This window comes from Salvelinus sp. IW2-2015, unplaced genomic scaffold, assembly GCF_002910315.2.
Source record: "Salvelinus sp. IW2-2015 unplaced genomic scaffold, ASM291031v2 Un_scaffold1337, whole genome shotgun sequence".
In the NCBI taxonomy this organism is placed as follows: Eukaryota; Metazoa; Chordata; class Actinopteri; order Salmoniformes; family Salmonidae; genus Salvelinus; species Salvelinus sp. IW2-2015.
Window position 1 is genome coordinate 102357 of NW_019942849.1, and position 19272 is coordinate 121628.

The 19272-nt window shown below is 46.7% G+C and overlaps 1 protein-coding gene and 1 pseudogene across 2 annotated transcripts in view; both read left to right on the forward strand.

The window, feature by feature from the left end:
- Window positions 1-3631, forward strand: part of LOC112070486 (protocadherin gamma-C5-like) — a 16303-nt pseudogene extending 12672 nt beyond the window's left edge.
- A 2062-nt stretch (window positions 3632-5693) lies between these two features.
- Window positions 5694-19272, forward strand: part of LOC112070488 (protocadherin gamma-C5-like) — a 24235-nt gene continuing 10656 nt past the window's right edge. For both annotated transcript variants that reach the window (XM_024137897.2, XM_024137898.2), the window contains exon 1: window positions 5694-8370. In XM_024137897.2, the coding sequence (XP_023993665.1) occupies window positions 5911-8370 (2460 nt within the window). In that variant the 5' untranslated portion in view covers window positions 5694-5910. The remainder of the gene's footprint in view (window positions 8371-19272) is intronic.

Sequence of the window (19272 nt, forward strand, 5' to 3'; positions counted from 1 at the left end):
ACGCAGACTCGGGTCATAACGCCTGGATCTCGTATAAGCTGGCGGAGGCCACAGACGCGTCTCTGTTTCAGTGTCAACACTTAACAGGGGAGGTGAGGACTAAACGCGCTGTGTCCGAGCAGGACGACTCCTCTCAGAGGCTGCTTAATAAGATAAAGGACGATGGCCAACGGTACAGTCTTCCACGGTCACAGTGGCCATACTGGTTAGAGGACGGGCTCCAGAACCCATCTGTAACCTCCGGCAGAAAGCGCCAGAGCCCGGCAAGAAAGCGGGAGAATCACCCTGTATTTGATCCTCTCTCTGGCCTCGGTGTCCATGCTGTCTTCGGTGACTTTTGACGTCTTAGCGGTCAAGTGCTGTAGAAACAGCAGGAGCAGCGGTAGTTGCTGCATGAGACTGGACGATTTGACGGCTACAATAACCCCAATAGAAACCTGAGAATAAGACTCAGCTAAACTGACGGCCTATTAATGTAACGTAGAGGTCCTGGGAGGGGACATGTTGTCTCAGAGTCAGTCCTTCAGGTCCTGTCTCTCTCCCATGTCAGAGTTCAGTGATTTCACCTTCGTTAAGCCCAGCAGCAACACTGACTTTAAGGAGATGATCAACGTCCTTACCCGACAGTGCCTGGACCTTTGAGAGCCAGCAGGTGAGCAGTGAACTGTAGTTGATTGTGACTATCATGATGTTCGATTGTAGACTGTTTAGTGACGTCATTAATCACCATTAGAAGAATACGTAACAAAATAACCTCTACTGGTGTCTTTCATTCCATAAATCATAGCTTGTTGTTTTGGGTGGTTGTTTAGATATAATAAGAATATTGTGTGGCTAGCGCATAGTTTATGCTCAGTATTTTGTCATGTATTAGAGGAAGTAGGTGCAGTGAAAAACTCTGCCACTGAACCTTACAATAATATGAATCGAAATCATGGTTTCAGTTTTTCATAATATAATTATGTAAAAAATATTAGCAGCTGGTTACTCTTGATTGAACTGCTGACGTAGGCAGCCATCTCCAATGGAGGATTAGAAAAAGCACAGGAATCCCCTGGTCATAATCATCAGTGACTCTGAGTGATAATGTTTCTGTGGGTGTTAAACGTGGTGGTAGTTCTATTGTGACCCTGATTAACATAATCAAGATGCTCTGGTATCTGACGGGTTTCAGCACCACCAGTGTGGACGGCGACACCCCCTCGGAATCAACGGTGTGAATTTGTGGGCTCATGGCAGGCTAACAGAGAAATACATTTACAGTTGTTGTACATTTTTTAATTGTACAATTGCTGGTATTTTTATGATTGATTGCAGCTCATTTGATAGTTTATATAAACTTAGTAGTATAAAAAGTGTTTCCTTCCTCTGGGCTCTTTTTAGAATGACTGTTTTGGATGAAGTCTGTGAGCAAAATAATATTTAATTTTCCATCCTGGTTTACACCTTTACACATTCTGAGTCATAGGCTTAACTCCTGGCTGCCCATAGGATGTTGTACATCAATATGAACAGTATAATATTGCACGGGCTAATGGTACTCTCTCTGTGTGCTGTCAGAGCGCGTGGGTAGTGTGACTGCTGTGGCTTTAAGAGGTCTGTACTGTTGGTCCCTCATTGGGTGTTAGAGATGCACGCTGTGCACCAATAGTGTGCAGAACTGTCCAAATAGATCTACCCCCTCCCCCAGCCTCAGCACCGTAACCCTTACAATACTCCGAGCTGGAGGAGCGAGAGGGATGCGCTTCCATACACGGAAAGACTATATACTCTAAACACAACGTCCATATCGTGATAAAACATTTATGAAACAAATACTAAATGGAATATACATTCTGGAGATGTGTTTTGATATGAAACTCTTTGTTCTGGACAGTATTTAATTAGGAATTGTGCTGTAACGGATCAGGAATGACAAAGAGAATGGGATACCGAGACTGGAGATGGCTGGCTCTTTGGTGGCATCATTTCTTTCTCTTGTGGAGTACAATAGACGGACAGACGCGCTACCACCATCCGGAAGAACTGAAACAGGGCTCTGTGGTAGGAAATCTAGCCAAAGATCTGGGGTTGGGACTATCTGAAATTTTTGACCGTAGACTGCGGTCGCTTCTGAGGCTGGTAAGCAGTATTTTCAGTGTGGATCCGGGGAAGGCGAGCTGATCGTCAACGAGAGAATAGACAGAGAGACTTTATGCGGACAAAGCGCCAGCTGCGTTCTACTCCTGCAGGTTGTCATGAGAACCCGTTACAACTATATCGTGTTGAGGTAGAAATACAAGATATGAATGACAACTCCCCTAGTTTTCCTTCAAACAACATACATTAGAGATAGCTGAATCTACTGCAGCTGGTGTACGTTTTCCATTAGAAAGCGCACAAGACCCAGATGTTGGAAGTAATTCTCTAAATCATATATCTTAGTAAAGACGAATGTTTCACTTTAAATTAAAAGAACACTGGTGGAAGAAAAGTGCCAGAACTGGTGTTTGCGTAAACCTCTGGACAGGGAGAAAAAGTTGTCCATCAGCTATTATTGACAAGCGCTTGATGGGGGCAATCCCAAATACGCGAACGCACAAATAACAATTACGTGCTTGATAATAATGACAATATTCCCGTTTTTGAAAAAACTGTATATAAAGTTTATGTAAGTGAAGTAGCGCGAAGGGTACTTTAATACTCCAACCTAAAGCGACAGACATCGACGAGGCCAAAATGGGGAGGTAAGAGTATCGTTTCGGTGTGCATTCACACTCGAATCCGCTGCTGTCTGTAATTGGATTGATCCTGTGACCGGGAAATTTTTTAAAGGGGAATTAGATTTCGAGAGTGCTGCAAATTTTGAATGGACATCAGGCGCGAAAGACAAAGCCCCTAAAATGGAGGGACATTGTAGTGTGCAGGTAGAAGTCGTAGACGTTAATGACAACCTCCTGAAATCGTCCTCACCTCTAACCGAGCCCTGTGCGCGAAGACCACCCAGTGGCACAGTAGTGGCTTTGATCAGTGCCCGAGACCTAGACTCCGGGAATAACGGTAACGTAACGTTACGCTCCCGCGAGACTATCCTTTTAACTGAAACCGTCATTTCTAATAATTACGCACTGGTCACCAGTGGTGTTTTAGACCGAGAGAGCTTTCAGAGTATAACATTGAGATAACAGCCACTGATTCGGGCTCCTCCCCTGACTACCAAGAAAACTATACCTGTCAGTATCATTGATGTCAACGACAACTCCCCTAAATTCACTCAGTCCTCCTATGATGTCTATTTAAAAGAGAATGGACTACCAGGCTCCATGCTCTCCTCAGTCTCGCATCTGATCTGGATTTCGGGGATAATGCCAAAATCTCTACTCCATCCTAGCTCCAAAGTGCAGGGCGTGTCTGTCTCCTCCTATGTGTATATGAACTCTGATACGGCAGCATCTACAGCATGCACTCGTTTGACTATGAGACACTGAAGGTGTTTCAGATTCTGGTGCAGGCAAAGGACACGGCTTCTCCGTCTCTGAGCAGCAACACCACTGTCCATGTTTTTATCCTGGACCAGAACGACAATGCCCCGCTGTTATTACCCTCCGCTGCCCTGGGCTCGCTCTCTCACCAGAAGATGCCCCGCTTCTAAAGCAGGCCACCTGGTTACTAAGGTAACGGCCGTAGACGCAGACTCGGGTCATAACGCCTGGATCTCGTATAAGCTGGCGGAGGCCACAGCACGTCTCTCTGTTTAGTGTCAACACTTACACAGGGGAGGTGAGGACTAAACGCGCTGTGTCCGAGCAGACGACTCCTCTCAGGGCTGCTTTAGAGATAAAGAGGACGAGGAACCGGTACAGTCTTCCACGGTCACAGTGGCCATACTGGTAGAGGACGGGGCCCAAACCCATCTGTAACCTCCGGCAGAAAGCGCCAGAGCCGGCAAGAAAAGCGGGAGAATCACCCTGTATTTGATTCTCTCTGCGTCGGTGTCCATGCTGTCTCTGGTGACTTTGTCGTCTTAGCGGTCAAGTGCGTTAGAAACAGCAGGAGCAGCGGTAGTTGCTGCATGAGACTGGCGATTTGGACGGCTACAATAACCCCAATAGAAACCTGCAGATCAGCTCAACACTGACGGCCTATTAAGTACGTAGAGGTCCGGGAAGGGCAATGTGTCTCAGAGTCAGTCCTTCAGGTCCTGTCTCTCTCCCATGTCAGAGTTCAGTGATTTCACCTTCGTTAAGCCCAGCAGCACCACTGACTTTAAGGAGATGATCAACGTCCTAGACGCGTCTTTACCCGACAGCGCCTGGACCTTTGAGAGCCAGCAGGTGAGCAGTAAACAACAGCATTGTGACGAATAATATTCCTGACTCTTGTGCTTTATGACGTCCTATCATGAGAATTCAGAGTTAATTTTTCACGTAGCCTATGATGTCATAATCCGTAAGTGAAGATCCACCATCAGTTATGARATCACACCCTGGGAGTTTATGATGAACATTAGCCTGTATTGTGACGTTTAATTGTCCAGGGTGCACTTTATGATATAATAATGTCGGCCTAARATTATATAGTATTAGCGTCAAATCATGCTTACCGGTATGCACATTCACCTCAACGTTGTAGCCTATGAGAAGGGATGATATCTTAACCTGCAGGTCATATATGGTTGTAGAGTAGTTCAGAAAAATAATTAATTGTAAACACTTATCAACTACATAAAAAGKTTAGGCTTGTGTTTTCATGTAAAATATTTTCTTCATAACGAAAATGAAGAAGACAATTATATGATTTATCAAAATATGAATTTACATCACACAAATTGTGTTAATAGTTATTAAACCCTCTTCCGTTGATTACCTCATTTAGCATACCAGTGAATMATATGGATTTCTTTAGGCCTATATCATAGCACTGTAATTTCTCATTAAAGTATTTTGTCAGTACAGTAGGCCTACTAATTTGCACCGGATCAAACGATAAGTGACTTTTGTTATCTAACTGTAAATCGCTCTGGATAAAGGCGTCTCCTAAATTACTKAAATGTAAATGTAAATAAGTGCATATGCCATTTATTAACTGTTGTAGTAGGCCTGTTACAACACAGCTGTTGTAAGTAGGCCAATGCTCGTTGTACTTGTTATAAATGACATTGCTGCCTCCTTGCCAAGACGAGTCTAGGTTACATAATGTTGTATGGTTGAAGCGTTATCAACACTTCTGAAATGGAAACGCGTTGGAAACATGCCACCTTGCGGCTAAATCTATTATTGCAATTTGACCATCAGTTCATCARTTCCTTTTCAACGTTGCCTATATTCAATGGAAGAAGTTCATTTCGTTGACAAAACATAGCAACAAGTTCATACTTACTCTTGTTGTTCATACCCACCCTTGTTTGTTTCGGTCTGTGCATCATAAGTCACTTTCTTWAAAAAAAAAACTCAATCATTTGCTTTTACGCTTCCCGTTGCCTTTCTGTTGTGCATTCAGAGTTGTTTTGCTTAAAACAATAATGGATTTAGCCTGTAACGTGTCGGTAACTTGGTTGTTAGTGCAAAAGAAGTGSCTCTAAAAAGTTTTCCCTCTCGGCTTTGTGAAAGAGTTCTTTCTGTATGGGGAGCAAGTCCCGGGTTCTCGGCCAATAGGAAACTGGTCTTTGTGTCTGTGTCCCCGCCCTAAGAGGAGCGGAGCAGAGGAGACAGACTGTGGAGAGTTTTAGCCGAGCKTTCATGCAGTTTTACCTTTCCTCTGTATTTTACATATAGAATTAGGGCGTCATGACTAATTATAAACTTCCCACCGCACTTTTTCTGAAACGCAAGTGTTTACCAACAGCCTGGTACCGTCGTTTTCACGAAACTATGGATTAGTTACGGTAAAGAGGAACTTTTAACTTTTTCCATCCCCCGGACCCCTCTCATAATGGAATCCAGACAGAGGAAGCACTGCGGAGGGTGGCCCGTGCTGAGGCTATGGTTTTCCCTGGCGTGCCTCATGAGCGCGACCGCCCAGCTTAGTTACTCGGTGTCAGAGGAGCTCAGGCCGGGGGCTGTGGTCGGGAATATCGCTAAGGATTTGGGTCTCACCGTTCAAATGATAATTAAGAGAAAATTGCGGGTGGTCTCGGAATCTAACGCGCAGTACTTCGAGGTGAACCAGGCGACTGGGGATTTTATTATTAGACAGACAATTGACAGGGAACACATGTGCGAATTAAGTMCAACATGTTCACTACATSTRGAGATTGTACTRGAGYACCCTTTAGCAATACATCGMGTTCTTGTGGATATTGTGGATGTGAATGACAATGCGCCGCAGTTTTCCACTAAGAATATTTCCTTGGAGATATCAGAGGCGGCCGCGRCGGGCACRCMGTTCCGACTGGAGAGTGCGCACGARCCAGATGTGGGTATCAACTCTCTGCGTACTTATCACCTCGCAGCCAACGACCGCTTTGTTTTGAATGTGGAAACGAAAAGTGACGGGAGTAAGTTCCCGGAGTTAGTTTTAGAGAAGGCTTTGGATAGGGAGACGCAGGCCTCGTTTCGCCTGTTGCTTACTGCCCTAGACGGGGGACAGCCAGAGAAGTCTGGCTCCACTCTTCTACTCATTACAATTCTGGACGTCAATGACAACGCGCCCGTCTTTGACAAGTCGATGAAAAAAGTTAGCGTGTTGGAGAATGTTGAAAAGGGCACTTTAGTAACGAAACTGAACGCGACCGACGCGGATTATGCTCAGAACGGGGAGATCTCCTTCCTGTTTAGTAAATACACGCCGGACCGGGTGCTCAAGCTATTCAGCGTAGATTCGAAAACCGGTGAGGTCCGTGTGAATGGTCACGTGGATTATGAGACAGCGAATGAGTATTACGTCACTGTGCTGGCCAGGGATGGGGGAACCCCCGCCATGGAAGCATCCTGTAATATCAAAGTTGAAGTCACTGACGTGAARGATAACTCTCCGGAGGTGATGTTGACGTCACTGACCAGTCCTATCCAGGAGGACGCAGCACCGGGCACAGTTATCGCCCTCATCAGCGCAAGGGACCTGGACTCTGGTAAGAACGGCAAGGTAACATTAAAGGTCCAGTCTGGCCTGCCCTTCAAACTCAACTCCGCCTTTGGAGAGCACTACAACCTCATCACCGATGGCAACCTGGACAGAGAGACCATGGCTGATTACACCGTGGTCATCATGGCGACCGACGCTGGATCCCCTCCCCTGTCGTCGCGTACYACCTTCGTGGTCAAGCTGTCAGATGTGAATGACAACGCTCCATCGTTCTCCCAGCCCTCCTACTCAGTGGACGTCCCCGAGAACAACGCCCCCAGCACCCCCATCGCCATGGTGATGGCCTCTGACCCGGACATAGGGGACAATGCCCGCGTCTCCTTTTCCATCCTGCCCAGCATGGTCCAGGGCTCACCCATCTCCTCCTATATCTACATCAACCCAGAGACTGGCCACATCTACAGCATGCGCTCCCTGGACCATGAAACCCTCAACGCCTTCCGCATTGAGGTGCAGGCCCGAGACGCCGGGGCGCCACCCCGGACCACCAACGTCACCGTGCATGTGTTCGTAGTAGATCTTAACGACAACGCGCCCCTCATCGTGTACCCCCCCTTCCCCCAGGATACGGGGCTGCAGCTCAGTGTACCGCAGTCGGCTGGGCCAGGGCATCTCATTAATAAACTGGTTGGGGTGGATCCTGATAGCGGTCATAACGCCTGGTTGTTCTACTCCATCGCCCCCGGGCCTCACGCTGCTCTATTCCTCATCACCCCCCACACCGGCGAGCTCCGCACCACTCGCAAACTAGCCGAGGAGGAGGGTGGCTCCGCCTATGACATCATCGTGGTCGTCCAGGACAACGGCGAACCTATTCTCTCCACCACTGTGGCCATTACGGTAACCGTGGAGGAGAAGGGCGCCAGCGACGCCGCCATAGACAACCGGAAGACGTCGTTGATGCGGCAGACTGGGATGTCTGACATCACCCTGTACCTCATCATCTCACTGGCCTGCGTCTCGGCCGTGTCCTTCCTCACCTTCTTCATCCTCATGGTCCGATGCCTCCGCCACCGCAGCGACCATGGAGGGACAGGCTGCTGCTACAGCCATTACCGGCCCAGCAGGGCCTACCATCAGAGGCCCAACAAGGACCTCCACCTGCAGCTCAACACAGATGGACCCATCCGTTACATGGAGGTGGTGGGAGGGGCTCAAGACCCCCCAGGAACACGAACCTACAGACCCTGCTACTCCACCACCTCCAGCCGCAGTGACTTTATGTTTGTCAAGACACCCATGATGAGCCATAACAACACACTCAGTATGACGCTCAACAGGAAGCACCTAATGAACTCAGCCAATGAGGTGAGGGCACCAGGGGGCAGAAGGCAGGGTATTGGTGAGAACTCTATTAGCCATATCACAGGTGTTTCTGAAAAATCACTTGTTCAATGACATTTGAGGTCTACAAGGACTAGGTTATAACCAGTGGCGGTGAAGGTTTTATCCAAAAATTGTTGTCTTTATTGAGTTAGCTTACCATATTGAATGGAGAATTCAAATCATGGTTATAATACTATTTTTAACATCCAGTCTTGAGCCTGCTCACCTAGATTGACTAAGTAACGTAACAATGCAGTATTTCTCCTAAAGCCTGGTGTTGTTGAGCCTCATCCTTCTCCTTAGGACGTGGTGAAGGGGCTCTCCTTACTGTGTCATTCAGCTAGAGGAGGAAATGAAGGAGAAGAGGAGAGATTTCATATTTCATCTGACCCAAGGCTAGGAAATGCGGTCTCCCTCTCTTTCTGACTTCCAATTACTAAACAAGATCAGCAGGGAAGCACTGTGCTATGAGAGAATGAGGGAGAGAGGGAATGGATGGATTGGAGGGTAGAGATTGGAAGGAAGAGGGAATGGATGGTTTGGAAGGCAGAGATTGGAGGGAGATAGAGGGGAAGGTTTAGAGTAGACAGATGGAGAGGAGGAGAGTAACGACAGATGGAAATAGAGTAATGGAATAGTGAGATAGGAAGTGGAAGGGAACAGGATGACCGAGAGCAGAAGAGAGTGGGGCTGGAAAAGAGGGATGTGAGGGAGAGGGGGGAGGATGGAACAGAGGGGAAGGCAAGGGAGAAGAGGGGGTGAGGGAGAAGGGGGAGGATGGAACAGAGGGAAGAAAGGGAGAAGAGGGTGTGAGGGAGAGGGGGAGGAAAGGGAGAAAGAGGGGTGTGAGGGAGAGGGGGAGGAAAGGGAGTAGAGGGGGTGAGGGAGAGGGGGAGGAAAGGGAGAAGAGGGGTGAATCATTCAAAGACAAGCAGAAGCTGAAAAACAGGAATTCCAGAGTCAGCGCTCGACCTTCTCACTTCCTGTTGTCCTCTGAACCTTGATTGGTTCCATGCCTCCTGACACTGAGTCACAAGACAACCATGGCCTCGCCCTGTGTGGACGTCTGTACGCCTGTGGCAGCAGCTCTGGCAAACATTCCCAAACCTCATTCCCAGAGCACTTGTTAAGAATACCATTCCACTCTATGTTCTCGAGGTGTGGATGGAAGGTTATATTCCGTTAAATCTGTTCACATACAGTATACAGAGGACTACTCTCTGTTCCTGACTCACTATGTAGCTCTAGGTTTCCAAGATGGCTGCCTGTGCTCTAGTTTTGATGATTCATGTGGAGAGACTGTGGCCTCTTTCCCCTATTTACATTCTTTTTATCCTTTTTAATTTAGCCTAACCAGTGATTATAGTTTTAGTAAAGTCCCTACAGAAAGAGTTCAGTGGGTGGAGTTGTGTTTAGTTTTAGTTTTTATGTTTCTCTGGTGGGTTACACAGCTTATTTTTTCGGTGAGTGCAGTTTACGTTTCTCTGGTGGTTACACAGCTTAACGTTTCTCCTGGTGAGTTACACAGTTTACGTTTCTCTGGTGGGTTACACAGCTTACGTTTTTCTGGTGAGTTACACAGCTTACGTTTCTCTGGTGGGTTCACAGCTTACGTTCTCAGGTGAGTTACACAGTTTACGTTCTCTGGTGGGTTACACAGCTTATTTTTTTCTGGTGAGTTGCAGTTTCCGTTTCTCTGGTGGGTTACACAGCTTACGTTTCTCTGGTGAGTTACCAGCTTACGTTCTGGTGGGTTACACAGCTTACGTTCTCTGGTGAGTTACACAGTTTACGTTTCTCTGGTGGGTTACACAGCTTATTTTTCTGGTGAGTTGCAGTTTACGTTTCTCTGGTGGGTTACACAGCTTACGTTTTCTGGTGAGTTACACAGCTTACGTTCTCTGGTGGGTTACACCAGCTTATTTTCTCTGGTGAGTTGCAGTTTACGTTTGTCTGGTGAGTTGCAGTTTATGTTTCTCTGGTGAGTACACAGTTTATGTTTTCTTGGTGAGTTACACAGCTTATTTTCTCTGGTGGGTTACACAGCTTATTTTCTCTGGTGAGTTACACAGCTTACGTTTCTCTGGTGGGTTACACAGCTTATTTTCTCTGGTGAGTTACAAAGCTTACGTTCTCTGGTGAGGTTACACAGCAGCTGTTTCTCCTGGTGAGTTACAACAGCAGCTGTTTCTCTGGTGAGTTACACAGCAGCTGTTTCCTTCTGGGTGAGTTACACAGCAGCTGTTTTCTCTGGTGAGTTACACAGCAGCTGTTTCTCTGGTGAGTTACAGCAGCAGCTGTTTCCTGGTGAGTTACACAGCAGCTGTTCACTCTCTGGTGAGTTACACAGCAGCTGTTTCTCTGGTGATGTACACAGCAGCTGTTTCTCTGGTGAGTTACACAGCAGCTGTTTCTTGGTGAGTTACACAGCAGCTTGTTTCTCTGGTGAGTTACACAGCAGCTGTTTCTCTGGTGAGTTACACAGCTAGCTGTTTCTCTGGTGGTTACACGCAGCTGTTTCTCTGGTGAGTTTACACAGCAGCTGTTTCTCTGGTGAGTTACACAGCAGCTGTTCTCTGGTGAGTTACACAGCAGCTGTTTCTCTGGTGAGTTACACAGCATTGTTTTCTGGTGAGGTTACACAGCAGCTGTTTCTCTGGGTGAGTTACACAGCTACGTTTCTCTGGTGGGTTACAGCTTACGAGTTCTTTTTCTCTGGTGGAGTTACACAGCTTTACGTTTCTCTGGTGGTTACACAGCAGCTGTTTCTTCTGGTGAGTTACACGGCTTACGTTTCTCTGGTGAGTTACACAGCAGCTTTCTGGTGAGTTTACACAGCAGCTGTTTCTCTGGTGAGTTACACAGCAGCTGTTTTCTCTCTGTGAGTTACACAGCAGCTGTTTCTCTGGTGAGTTACACAGCAGCTGTTTCTCTGGTGAGTTACACAGCAGCTGTTTCTCTGGTGAGTTACACAGCAGCTGTTTCTCTGGTGAGTTAACCAGCAGCTGTTTTCTCTGGTGAGTTACACAGCAGCTGTTCTCTGGTGAGTTACACAGGCTGTTTTCTCTGGTGAGTTACACAGCAGCTGTTTCCTCTGGTGAGTTACACAGCAGCTTGTTTCTCTGGTGAGTTTACACAGCAGCTGTTCTCGGTGAGTTACACAGCAGCTGTTTTCTCTGGTGAGTTACAGCAGCTGTTCTCTGGTGAGTTACCAGCAGCTGTTTCTCTGGTGAGTTACACAGCTACTGTTTCTCTGGTGAGTTCACAGCTTACGTTTCTCGTGGTGGTTACACAGCTTATTTTCTCTGGTGAGTACCAGCTTACGTTTCTCTGGTGGTTACACAGCAGCTGTTTCTCGTGAGTCACGCTTACGTTCTCTGGTGAGTTACACAGCAGCTGTTCTCTGGTGAGTTACACAGCAGCTGTTTCTCTGGTGAGTTACACAGCAGCTGTTTCTCTGGTGAGTTACACAGCAGCTGTTTTCTCTGGTGAGTTACACAGCAGCTGTTTCTCTGGTGAGTTAACACAGCTGTTTCTCTGGTGAGTTACACAGCAGCTGTTTTCTCTGGTGAGTTACACGGCTATGTTTTCTCTGGTGAGTTTACACAGCAGCTGTTTCTCTGGTGAGTACACGGCTTACGTTCTCTGGTGAGTTACAACGGCTTATTTTCTCTGGTGAGTTTACACGGCTTACGTTTCTCTGGTGAGTTACACAGCAGCTGTTTCTCTGGTGAGTTACACAGCAGCTGTTTCTCTGGTGAGTTACACAGCAGCTGTTTCTCTGGTGAGTTACACAGCAGCTGTTTCTCTGGTGAGTTACACAGCAGCTGTTTTTCTCTGGTGAGTTACAAGCATGTTTTCCTCTGGTGAGTTACAGCAGCAGTAATTTCTCTGGTGAGTACACAGCAGCTGGTTTCCTCTGGTGAGTTACACAGCAGCTGTTTCTCTGGTGAGTTACACAGCAGCTGTTTCTCTCTGGTGAGTTACACAGCAGCTTGTTTTTCTCTTGGTGAGTTACACCAGACAGCTGTTTCTCTGGTGAGTTACACAGCAGCTGTTTCTCTGGTGAGTTAGCACGCAGCTTGTTTTCTCTGGTGAGTTACAGCGGCTAGTGTTTCTCTGGTGAGTATTACACAGCAGCTGGTTTCCTGGTGAGTTACAGCTTACGTTTTCTCTGGTGAGTTACCCGGCTTATTTTCTCTGGTGAAGTTACACGGGCTTACGTTTCTCTGGTGGTTACAAACAGCAAGCTGTTTCTCTGGTGAGCTACACAGCAGGCTGTTTCTCTGGTGAGTACACAGCAGCTGTTTCTCTGGTGAGTTACACAGGCAGCTTTTTCTCTGGTGAGTTACACAGCAGCTGTTTCTCTGGTGAGTTTACCACAGCAGCTGTTTCTCTGGTGAGTTACCACAGCAGCTGTTTCTCTGGTGAGTTACACAGCAGCTATTTCTCTGGTGAGTTACAACAGCAGCTGTTTCTCGGGGTGGTGAGTACACAGCAGCTGTTTTCTCTGTGAGTTACACAGCAGCTGTTTTTCTTGGTGAGTTACACAAGCAGCTGTTTTCTCTGGTGAGTTACACGGCTTACGTTTCTCTGGTGAGTACAACGGCTTACGTTTCTCTGGTGAGTTTACACGCAGGCTTACGTTTCCTCCTGGTGAGTTACACAGCAGCTGTTTCTCTGGTGAGTTTACACAGCAGCTGTTTTCTTGGGTGAGTTACACAGCAAGCTGTTTCTCTGGTGAGTTTACACAGCAGCGTTTCTCTGGTGAGTTACACAGTTTATTTCTGCTGGTGAGTGGCAGTTTTACGTTTCTCTGGTGGGGTTGCAAGGTTTACGTTTCTCTGTGGGTTACACAGCTTACGTTTTCTGGTGAGTTACACAGTTTACGTTTCTCTGGTGGGTTACACAGCTTACACGTTTTCTGGGTGAGTTACACAAGCTTACTTTTCTCTGGTGGGTTACACAGCTTAACGTTTCTCAGGTGAGTTACACAGTTTACGGTTTCTCTGGGTGGGTTACACAGCTTATTTTTTTCTGGTGAGTTGCAGTTTACGTTTCTCTGGTGGGTTACACAGCTTACGTTTCTCTGTTGGAGTTACACAGCTTACGTTTCTCTGGTGGGTTACACAGCTTTAACGTTTCTCTGGTGAGTACCACAGTTTACGGTTTCTCTGGTGGGTTACACACTTATTTTTTTTCTGGTGAGTTGCAGTTTACGTTTCCTCTGGTGGGTTTACACAGCTTACGTTTCTCTGGTGAGTTACACAGGCTTACGTTTCTCTGGTGAGTTACACCAGTTTAACGTTTCTCTGGTGGGTTACCAGGCTTATTTTCTCTGGTGAGTTGCAGTTTACGTTTCGTCTGGTGAGTTGCAGTTTATGTTTCTCTGGTGAGTTTACACAGTTTATGTTTACTCTGGTGAGTTAACACAGCTATTTTCTCTGGTGGTTACACAGCTTATTTTCTCTGTGAGTTCACAGCTTTACGTTTCTCTGGTTGGGTTACACAGCCTTATTTTCTCTGGCTGAGTTACAAAGCTTACGTTTCTCCTGCGTGAGTTACACAGCAGCTGTTTCGTCTGGTGAGTTACAACAGCAGCTGTTTCCTGGTGAGTTACACAGCAGCTGTTTCTCGGTGAGTTACACAGCGCTGTTTCCTCTGGTGAGTTACACAGGCAGCCTGTTTCTCTGGTGCAGTTACACAGCTTACTGTGTTCTGGTGTAGTTACAGCAGCATTTTCTTCCTGGGTTTTACACAGCACGTTTCTCTGTGAGTTACACAGCACGATTTTCTCTGGTGTTACACAGCTTACGTGTTTCTCTGTGAGTTACACAGCTAACGTTTCTCTGGTGATTACACAGTAACAGCTTTTCAGTGGTTACACAGTAACTGTTTCCTCTGCGTGAGGCTTACACAGCTATCCTTTCTGCTGGTGCAAGTTGGCAAGCTGCGTTTCTCTGGTGGTTACAAGCACGTTCGTAGCTGAGTTAAGTTCTTCTCTTGGCGTAAGTACGTCTCTTGATCACAGCTTAGCTCCTGGTGTTACGCGTTTATCTTTGGTGCAAGTTAGTTTTGCGTGGTACACAGCGACGTTTCTCTGGTGAGTTACAACAGCTTTACGTTTCTCTTTGGTGGGTTTACACAGCCTTATTTTCCTTGTTGCATTACTTCGTGAGTCAGTTATCCTCGGGAGCTTACACCGTTTTTCTCTGTGGAGTTACACAGCTATCGACCGCTTTGTTTCTCTGGTGAGTTACACGCTTACGTTTTCCCTTGGTGAGTTAACACAGCATGTGGTAACAAGTCTGTCTCTCGTATTCATCGGAGCTGTATTCTGTGATACCCAGCAGCTGTTTCTCTGGTGAGTTACCGCAAGCTTGTTTCTCCTGGTGTTACACAGCAGGCTGTTTCTCTGGTGAGTTTACACAGCAGCTGTTTCTCTGCGTGAGTACACAGCAGCTGTTTCTCTGTGAGTTACACAGCAGCTGTTTCTTGGTGAGTTCACGCTTATGTTCTCGTGAGCAGCAGCTGGTTTCTCTGGTGAGTTACACAGGCTAGTTCTCTGGTGAGTTACACGATTTCTGGACCGTTTCTCCTGGCTATAACGCAGCTGTTCTTCTGTGAGGTACACAGCAGCGTTTTCTCTGGTAGTTATACAGCAGCGTGTCTCTGTGATTACACAAGCAGCTGTTTCTCTGGTGAGTTACACAGCAGTCCTCTGGAGTTAAAGCATTCTCGGCTGGTTACACAGCAGCTTTTCTTTGAACACAGTCAGCTGTTTCTCTGGTGAGTTACACAGAGCTGTTTCTCTGGTAGAGTTACACAGCAGCTGATTTCTCTGGTGGAGTTACACAGGCCAGCTGTTTCTTCTTGGTGAGTTACACGAGCTTGTGTTCTCTGGTGGTTACACAGCTATTATGGTGATTAATCTTCTCTGGGAGTTACACCACAACTGTTTCTCTTGAGTAGAATAACACGCAGTTTCTCTGGTGAGTTACACAGCAGCGTTTCTCTGGTGAGTTACACAGCAGCTGTCTCCTGGTGAGTCACGGTTAGCTTTCTTGAGACACGCAGTTGTTTTCTGGTGAAGTTCACGGTACGTCAGTCTGGTGAGCAGGCTGTTTTCTCTGGTGAGTTACACAAGAGTTACGTTTTCTCTGGCTGGTTACACAGCGCTGTTCTCTCTGGTGAGTTACTGATTTGCTTCTGGATACAGCTTAGCTGTTTCTCTCGTGTTACAGTTATTCTACGGCGAACCGGCTTTACGTTTCTCTGTGTGGTTACACAGCAGCTTCCTTGGTTTGTCACTCGTGTTCTGGTTAGCTTTATCACAGCAATGCTGTCTCGTGAGTTCCAACAGCAGCTGTTTCTCTGGTGAGTTACCCAGCAGACTATTTCCTGTGGATTTACACAGCAGCTGTTTCTCTGGTGAGTTACACCAGCGCTTTAGTACCGCTGTTTCTCTGGGTGAGTTAACACGCACGCTGTTTCCGTGGTCCTGGTGAGTTACTGGCTTGACGTTTCATCACTGCCGTCGTAGTATCACCTAGTTTCTCTGTGTGAGTACACGGCTTACCGTTTCTCTGGTGATTTACACAGGGCTTTAGCGTTTCTCTGGTGACGTTACACAGCAGCTGTTTCTCTGGTGGTTACGACGCACGTTTTCTGGTGAGTTACGGCAGCCTGTTTCCTCTGGTTAAAGCTTTCACCTGGTAGTTCCAAGTGTTCTCTTGGTGAGCTTACACAGCAGCTGTTTCTCTTGGTTGAGTTACAAGCACGCTATTATCTTCTGGTGAGTTCACAGCTTATTTTCTCTGTGAGTTTCCAGCAGCTTTTCGTTTCTCTGTGGGTTTAGCAGACGTTTTCTCTGGTGGTTACACAGCCTGTACGTTTCTCTGGTTAGTTACACAGCAGCTGTTTCTCTGCGGGTGAGTTACAAGCAGCTGTTTTCTCTGGTGAGTTACACAGCCAGTTGTTTTCTCTGGTGGGTTACGCACTGGCAGCTGTTTCTCCTGGTGGAGTTTACACAGAGCTGTTTCTTGGGAGTTACACAGCCTTACTTTCTTCCTGGTGAGTTACACAGCAAGCTGTTTTCTCTGGTGAGTTACACAGCAGCTGGTTTCACTGGTGAGATAGCAGGGTGTTTACCTGGTCATCAGATTTTACTCTCTCTCTGTCTCTCTCTCTGTCTCTGTCTCCCTGAATCTCTCTGTCTCCCTGAATCTGCCTGTCCCTGGGGTTGTCAGGGTAACATCTGTCTCCATGCTCCAGTGACACGTGCAGAACAGTGACGATAGAGGGAAGGAGAGAAGGATGAAGGGAGAGAAAGACAGCAAGGGATGGCTTTACGCACGTATGCCGCAGTGACAGATGGACTGGCCTCTAATGGGCCAGGGCCACAGAGAGTGCACAATCAGTGTGTGTGTGTGTGTGTGTGTGAACAGCGTATAGTCAGGTGTTCCAAGCCCTACAGGGGTGTGTCATTTTAACAGGGCCCTAGGTTCCCAATGTCCCATTGTGACAGAGTGACTCCTCAGTGTCCCCGTATCTCCTCTCGTTTCAATAGGAGTGTGTAGCTCTTCATCAAATGCTCTTTGTGTTTGGAACTGTTTGTTGTGGGGTTGTATCCAAGGAGTAAAGTACCACATTCAGGGTGTGTGTATGCGCTCATGTCGACACTACAGTGTTTATCTGTGTTCGTGTGGTCACGTGGYGTGACTAGATATGGAGTGGTTGGTAAATACTGTGTGTTTTACYGATGAAGAAGCAGCACGTGCCACCAACAGGCCTGCATTGCTCACTGACTCTGTCCCTGACTCATATCCTGTGCGACTGTCTCAGTGTGGTCCAGTGCACCTGAATAAAGCTCATCAACAGTCTTCCTTTCATGTCTCCTGCCCTGGTCTTAGCCTCCTGGTGGCTCCTACATTGTTGACTCTGTCACTAGGGTCCAGCTAGAGCTTAGTATTAGGATTCATAATAATCAGTTTTTCCTCTAGTGTTGTCATCAGAATGGCTTAGTGGACAATGGAACTTAAAAGCATGTATTGTGAAAACTAGGATAATATTATGCAGGAGTGTGGGGGTTTGTGAAGCTCAGTTGGTAGAGCATGGAGCTTATAACACCAGGGTAGTGGGTTCGATTCCCGGGACCACCCCTTATGTAAAATTGATGCACATCTGTTAAATGTCATAGTATTTATGTCTTCACTATTATTCTACAATGTAGAAAATTGTCAAAATTAAAAYATACCCTGGAATGAGTAGGTGTGTCCAAACTTTTGTCTGGTACTGTATATTACTTTACTATTTACTGTTGGAGGGACCTCCACTTTCAGACAGAGCACCAGGTGCAGTCTAGCCACAGTTCTGTCAATGCGAAGAGCTTTGGGGGTGTGTGTTTTGGTGTGTGTTTGAACACGGTAACTTCCTCACACAGCACAAAGCACCAGGTGGGTCCAGCCTGTGTGATAACCATGCCAATGGAGGGTGTGTGAGTGGTGTGTGTGTGTTTCGGCAGGGAAGCCTGCTGTGAATCTCTTCTATTCATCAGATTCTGGCCAGACAGACAGACACAGACAGACAGACGGAGACCAGACATTCATGTTCAGCGATTAGTGTCTTTTCCCACTTGAGTCCAGAGCTATCCCTCACTGTGATTATCCTTCTCCACATCAGATAAATCCTCAATGATTTTAAACCTCTATACTGACTGTTTTCATCCACATTATCTTACGGACATGAACGGGCTGTAAGGCAGTAGGTTCTCTACCTACGGTTCTAACTCCAGTGGTAACTGTGTGCTAGGAGCTATAATTCTGATAAGTCTCTATGGATCAGAACAGGAGAACTAGAATCCCCATCTGGCCTCAGAGCCGGCAGAGCTTCTCACTGAGGGAGTCTAGTGGATTTGATCCTCTCTGGTCACTTTCTTGGTTCTGCCTTTAACTGACTCTGGATCAGCTTTCTGGAGCACCGGTCCCTATTTGAACTATTATGGGTTGGGTTTTAGGGGCAGAAAGTTAGTACACATTTATTACGTAACATACAAACTGAAATAAATAGAAATGAACGTGAGCTGTTGTGCTCTTGCTAACGTCACTTGACCCTTTAATTGTGTGAACTCACCTCAGTACAGTAACACTACATAGTGTCCCTGTCTGGAACGCCAGCCCAGAATCTGTTTACCTTTATTCTGCATGCCTGTGGCGAGACCTGGGAATGACCTCTGGGAATGTTTTTGTCGGCAGTGAGCGTCACACTGCTGGAATGTTGGGCCCCTCGTTCATTTTCAGATGAGGAAACACGTTTTCTCTTTTCTCCCTTACTGCCATGACAACTGCCGCCAAAACCAGCAGAGAGAAAAATTGGGAAATATCCATCTGTCTGTCTCTGTTTGAAACAAAATAAAACTACATGAGTGGAGAAGATTAGATTACACACCGTTCTTCCCTCCCTGTCATGATTGTCTTATTTAGAAGCCTATTCATAGTTTAGAGACCAGGGTATTCCTGTTTGGTTTTATTGACAGTCTCTTATCAATATATAATCATATAGGCACACAAAGATGGCTGCCACTCTTCGTCGGTATACATTTAAAGGATCCTTGACAGGATAGAATTTGCATACAGATGCGAGCGATGTGTATTATTGTGTTACATGAGACCCTTGGGTAGACTGATATTTAATCAGTGGGTCATTTTGGTGCAGTTTGTAAATTCTGTGTTGGTGGGGAAGGTGTTATTGAAGTTGGATAGTGTGTTGCTCTACCCCTCTCTCTACCTCCCTCCTATCCCTCCATTCCCTCCCCCTCTCTCTACCTCCCTCCTAATATCCCACCATTCCCTCCCCCTCTCTCTACCTCCCTCCTCCTATCCCACC